The sequence below is a fragment of the Macaca nemestrina genome, chromosome 7 (assembly GCF_043159975.1).
Source record: "Macaca nemestrina isolate mMacNem1 chromosome 7, mMacNem.hap1, whole genome shotgun sequence".
In the NCBI taxonomy this organism is placed as follows: domain Eukaryota; kingdom Metazoa; phylum Chordata; class Mammalia; order Primates; family Cercopithecidae; genus Macaca; species Macaca nemestrina.
In genome coordinates this window covers 88,055,011-88,061,246 of record NC_092131.1, presented here as the reverse complement: position 1 = coordinate 88,061,246, position 6,236 = coordinate 88,055,011, and the positions used below count along the sequence as shown (strand labels likewise).

Genomic DNA, 6,236 nt, shown 5'->3' with positions numbered 1-6,236 from the left:
CACACATATATATACACATATATATATACACACATATATATGAATAAAAGTTATTGGATCTGAATTTATCAGGAATATGAATTCAAATTTGTACCAAAATATTACAGGGGAAATGAATAGGGTTCAATTTAGTGTCATCGACTTTCAAGGAGCAGCACAGGGATAGTTACTAGCTTTGGTTTTATTCTTTTCCTAATGTCATCTAAGAATATTGTGCTAGAATAGAAAGGTGTGAATGGTTAAATTAGGTGTCAGCTTGATTGTGTTGAAAGATGCCTAGATGGCTGGAGAAGCATTGTTTCTGGGGATGGCTGTGGAGGTGTTTCCAGAGGAGATTGGCAGGTGAGGCAGTTTCCAGAGGAGACTGGCAGATAAGACTGAGAGAGGAAGACCTGCCCTCAATGTGGGCAGGCACCATCCAATTGGCTGCTTGCTCCCCACAACCTCCCCACCCTGTGGCAGCTCTGAGGCCTTCAGCCTCAGACAAGCTTCTCTAACAGCCTTGCTTGCTACCAGTTTCTATCATTCTCTAGCTTTCATATGGCCCATCAGCCTATTGTGGAACTTCGCTTTTAATCATGTGAGGCCATTCTCCCTAATAAATGCCCTTGCATATATCTATCCTATTCATTCTGTTCCCCTGGAGAATCCTGTCAACTAAAGAAAATCAAAAATCCAACTTTTAAATAATTAAAGTTACTTTTATTCAGAAGTCTTACTGAGGTCTGCAGGCTGGGAGGCCTATAGCTCAGCATCAGCTCTTTAGAGGGGCTCTATCAGATGGCTCCAATGCAGTATTTTAGCTCACAATTTATAGGAGGTAAAGATTCAATATATGCAAAGTCACATCAAAGTTGCCCAGAAGTTACCTTAAAGCAGAATCACATCAAGATTTGGATGTAAGAGTACAGCTGGTTATAGATTACAGAAGTATAATCACTAACCTGGTCAGACCTTATTTTATGAGTAAGAAAACACAAGGACTGGTGTCATTTTCATTGAAATGTCTGAGTGAATAAGGTACCATCTAACTTATTAGAAATCTCCATGACACCTTCTGAAATCCAACCTTTTGTACATGAGCTGAAGAAATTCTGCACATGGGCTAGCCTGGCTATGATCTACAGTCCATAGGAATATAGTGAGTTAGGTAAACAGATATGGAGCACGGGGACCGTGTGCTCTATTCTGAAGTATCTTCAAACATTCTTCTCAAAGAGCTGCAGGTTGTCATAGAGTGAGGGGCTTTGTGAAATTACGCTGGCATGCAGAAATGAGCAAACACGGCATTTACTACTTTCTCTCGCAACTTCCACTAACACAAGGGGATAGGAACGACTGTGCTGTCCGTTCATTGGACTAGACTTTTCTCCTATTTATTTATTCAATAACAGCATGTACATTAGAAATGTTCAGAGAGAATACCAGTTGGGTTTATTTTGGTTAGGAAACAAAATGCTGTGTTGATAGTTTTTCTTACTCTTGGGAATGCTTTGCCTACATTCTTTCACTGAGTAAGTATAATTTAAAATTAATATTGCGTCACCACTTCATATCCATTGAAATTGCTATTATATATACATAAAAGAAGTATTGAGGGTTTCGAGAAACTGGAACCGTAGGGCACTGCTGATTGGAATGTAAAATGGTTCAGTCACTGTGGAAAACAGTATAGTAGTTTCTTAAAAAAAAAAAATAGAATTACCATATGATCCAGCAATTCCACTTACGCATACATACCCAAAAAAAAAAAAAAAGAAAGCAAGGACTCAAACAGATATTTGTATGTTGTCAATGTTCATAGCAGCAACATTTACAGTAGCCAAATGGTGAAAACAACTTAAGCATTCTCAGTGGATGAATGGATAAAAAAATGTGTTATATACATACAAGGGAATATTATTGAGCCTTTAAAAAGAAGAAAATTACGACACATGAGTAAAACCTGGAGACATCAGGCCAAGTGAAATAAGCAAGTCATAAAAAGACAAATGCTGTATGAGTCTACTTATATGAGGTATCCCCGGAGCAGTCAAATTCATAGAGACAGAAAGGAGAATGGTGGTTGCCAGAAACTGGTGGAAAGGTTGAAAGGGGAATTATTATTTAAATGAGCAGAGAGTTTTAGTTTTGCAAGATGAAAAAAGTTCTGGAGATGGATCGTGGTGATGGTTGCACAACAATGTGAATATACCTAATGCTATTGAGCTGCACACTTAACATGATTAAAGTGGTCAGTTTATGTCAGTTATATTTTACTACAATTCAAATAATTAATGGGGTATCATCTCAAGGAATGCTAGCATAAGTAATAAATTGTTATGTGAGTCCAAGTCGTGTACGATGTTCATTTTAATAATGAAGTTCGATATTATTGAGGATAGAGTGTTAATATATGTTAGACAATAACTATTTGAAATATTACAATCTGTGAAGCTGAAATTACGGTTTGGACTTATCATAGGGAATCTGGTGGATACGGGCCAGGGTCTTGGTTTCTTGTGCAATATTAGACTACAGGGGAAATCTGTGCAAATGAGCCTTATTCTATTTCTACGATTCTAATTCGAAAAGGCATTTGGATCAGATTTTCTACTCTGGAGAAAGAAAAGTTCATCGTGACTGTTTTCATGTCTTAGTTATTGTACTATACCATACTCTTTCTTTTTTTTCTTTTTTTTTTTTTTTTTTGAGACAGAATCTCTCTCTGTCGCCCAGACAGGAGTGCAGTGGCACAATCTTGGCTTACTGCAACCTCTGCCTCCTGGGTTCAAGTGATTCTCTTGTCTCAGCCTCCTGAGTAGCTGGGATTACAGGCATGGGCGACCACACCTGGCTAATTTTTGTATTTTTAGTAGAGACAGGGTTTCGCCATTTTGGCCAGGCTGGTCTTGAACTCCTGACCTCAGGTGATCTGCCCGCCTCAGCCTCCCAAAGTGCTGGAATTACAGGCATGAGCCACTGTGCCTGGCTGTATTCTTATAAATATATTTTATGTTGTATAACCTCCAAGATCAATGAGATGAGCATGACCCAGAGAGACGGTCTGTAGAACACAGCCAGGCTAGCCCATGTGTAGAATTTCTTCAGCTCATGTACAAAAGGTTGAGTTTTAGAAGCTGTCATGGAGATTTCTAAAAGTTGGATGGTACCTTATTCACTCAGACATTTCAGTGAAAAGCCATGTGCCTCCAAATGAAGACTGGTGCTGTATCAGTCATGATTCTCCAGAGAAAAAGAACCAAGAGAACATATACCGATACACGGAAAGAGATTTATCATGTGGAATTGGCCCACACAATTATTGAGGCTGAGAAACCCCACAATTTGCCATCTGCAAGTTGGGAAGCTGGTGATGGAGTTCCAGTCCAAACCCAAAGGTTTGAGAACCTGGAGAACCAATGTCATAAGTTCTAGTCTGAATATAAAGGCCCAAAAACCAGAAGCACTGATGTCCAAGAGCAGGAGAAAGTGGATGTCTCAGTTCAAGCAGAGAGAGTCCATTTGCCCTTGCTCTGCCTTTTTGTTCCATTTAGGCCCTTAACAGATAGGACGATGCCCACCTGCATGGGTGAGAGAGACCTTTATTCAGTCTATGGATTAAATGCTAACCTTTTCCAGAAACACTCTCACACTTAAACTCAGAAAAAAACGTTTATGTGAGCATCCCCTAACCCAATCAAGTTGACACATAAAATCAACCATCACAAGTGCCTAGAAGCTTGAATTCCTGTGTTCCTCCCTTAGACACTAAAATGGGGTCTAGCAGTCCTTAGTTCTAGGCCCTTACTTACATCAACTTATTGATAAATTAGGAGCTCAGCTCTGAGTGTAAAGACAGGGGTAAGGAATGGGAGGAGACTAACAGACTGGACTTGCGTAAAGCGTGCAAAGAGCAATGGACGCCTCCCTACCATCCCCCATCACTACTATTTATCCCTGTTTCAGAAAGTTTTAAGCAATAATAGTAACATGATGTTAAGAAGTTTGAAGAAGGCCAGGCGCGGTGGGTCATGCCTATAATCGCAGCACTTTGGGAGGCCGAGGTGGGCGTATCACCTGAACTTCGGAGTTCAAGACCAGCCTGACTAACATGGAGAAACCCCATTTCTACTAAAAATACAAAGTTAAGCAGGCGTGGTGGCACATGCCTGTAATCCCAGCTACTAGGGAGGCTGAGGCAGGAGAATCGCTTGAACCTGGGAGGCGGAGGTTGCAGTGAGCCAAGATAGCGCCATTGCACTCTAGCCTGAGCAACAAGAGCGAAACTCCATCTCAAAAAAAAAAAAGAAAAGAAAGAAAGAAAGTTGAAGAAAAGGAGATAATTTTCTCCTTTTCTTTCATCAGACTGATCCTCCAGCCGCTCTCTTGAGGTGATGTATTCTCAGAGGCAGCCACATCTACTAGAAAGTGAGGAAAATAATTGTAGATAATTGGGACTCTTTCTAAAAGTGAGAAACTGTTTGTAATTTTGTAAACACAAACATCTAAGCTAAATTAAAGTAAAGATGTGGAATTCACACAAATAACACTGGACGACAGAAATGTCCTTTGGGGAGTTTGCCTTCCTAAATATAGAAAGGCTTTATCCTGAGCTGCCCACATCTGAATCTACGTATTGCCCTGTAAGAAAGAATAAGACAAGTGAAAGCGCCACACACACAGCCCTAGAAAGATGTATTACATAAATGGCTGAAAGGGATTTGAGTTCTGTTGGTGCCAAATTGTGCTACAAGGAAGAAAATTCCAAAGTGAGAAACCCCACATCACCATCCCAGAGCCAGTGCACTAGATTGAAGCACTTTTTATTCTTTCTGCTGAACTAGAGAATCACATGGATGTGTCTTCGGAGCACATTTCAGGCAACCATTTCCTTTTCCTCTTGGTGCCAGTCATCCTTCCACTGCAGGCATCTGTATCCATAACACATTCAAGGCATGCTAACTTGTGGGACCTGCATAAGACCACATCTCAGAGCACTGTCTGTGAACCGAGGCTATGGTGCTTTCGTGAGGTGTTGGGAAAGGAAGAAAGGAAAGTGGGTGATTAAAGTGAATGGAAACAAAATTACCATTCTCAATTTTGATCTATAAGGATCAGTATGGAGAGGATTATTCCTCCCACCCTAAGCTCTCAGAGAACACTCTGCTAGGGCGGTATGACAAAGACACCATCCTCATTGAGGAAACTTCTGTGTTTAGGTGGCTCCACGAGATCATTTATAGTATGAGGAATAAGTTTGTGTATTTCATTTTGCCATGCACAGGTGATAAGGACATAGCCCCTCCTATAAAATGATTTATATTTACACCACGGTACTTCAAATGCTTCTGTTAAATTACAATACACTCCTTCTACAAGACCCTTGCTCCTGTTGCATTTCCTAACTCCATTCTTACATGGCACAAATCTGTTGTAACAGATTTTTTCCAGCTCGTCATATTGCATAAGGAGGAAGTAATGTTCTGTCACACAATGGTGTTTGTGGTAAACATTTTTTCTCATGATTTCTGCATTACAGTAGTCCCTATCATATAATGGCATTCCAGGTTCAATAATGACACGTCTTTTGACGTTTTCTTTGGTAGGTGGTCTGGTGGGCCCTGTCCTATGAAATTCTTCCAAATACTCTTCAAATTCTTCCATATCATCATCTGGGGAATCAAAATCTGTATCCACCTCTTGAAACTGCACTGGCTGCAGCAGCTGCTGCAGCAATAGAAGCAGGAGCAGTGGGTGTGTGGTGATCAGAGTTCTCATCATTTTTCCAGTAGACACTAAAAGAGATAAGGAGATATGTTCTGTTGTGATAATGTGCTTGCTTCACATTTCCTGTGAGGGGCACATTTATGCCACATATTGCTGTTCTGGGCTCTAAGATTTTGGATCATTTTTAAATCGCCAACTCATAATCGATCTGAATACTTCTAAATTATTCACAGAAATGACCTTACTAGGCCTACAGTTCAGCCTAGAGCTGTGGTAAGAGAAGAAAAGGTGAAAGGAAGGAGAATGAGAATGGAAGAGAAATAAAAGTAAGGAGGAAGAAAAGGAAACAAGGAAGAAATGGAGCAAGAGAGAGATTAAAGGCCGGGTGAGGTGGCTCACGCCTGTAAACCCAGCACTTTAGGAGGCCGAAACGGGCGGATCACGAGATCAAGAGATTGAGACCATCCTGGCTAACATGGTGAAACCCCATCTCTACTAAAAATACAAAAAATTAGCCGGGCGAGGTG

The 6,236-nt window shown here is 40.6% G+C and overlaps 1 protein-coding gene across 1 annotated transcript; it reads right to left on the bottom strand.

Annotated features, from left to right (window-relative positions):
• Positions 1–4,789: 4,789 nt before the first annotated feature.
• Positions 4,790–5,777, bottom strand: LOC105496540 (inactive ribonuclease-like protein 9). The gene has a single exon (XM_011767043.2). It carries the CDS (start codon positions 5,761–5,763, stop codon positions 5,149–5,151), a length of 615 nt encoding a protein of 204 aa, XP_011765345.2. The 5' UTR covers positions 5,764–5,777; the 3' UTR covers positions 4,790–5,148.
• Positions 5,778–6,236: the final 459 nt, after the last annotated feature.

Excerpts from the sequence above, each read along its gene's own strand:
- LOC105496540 (XM_011767043.2), bottom strand. The coding sequence starts at position 5,763 with ATGATGAGAACTCTGATCACCACACACCCACTGCTCCTGCTTCTATTG.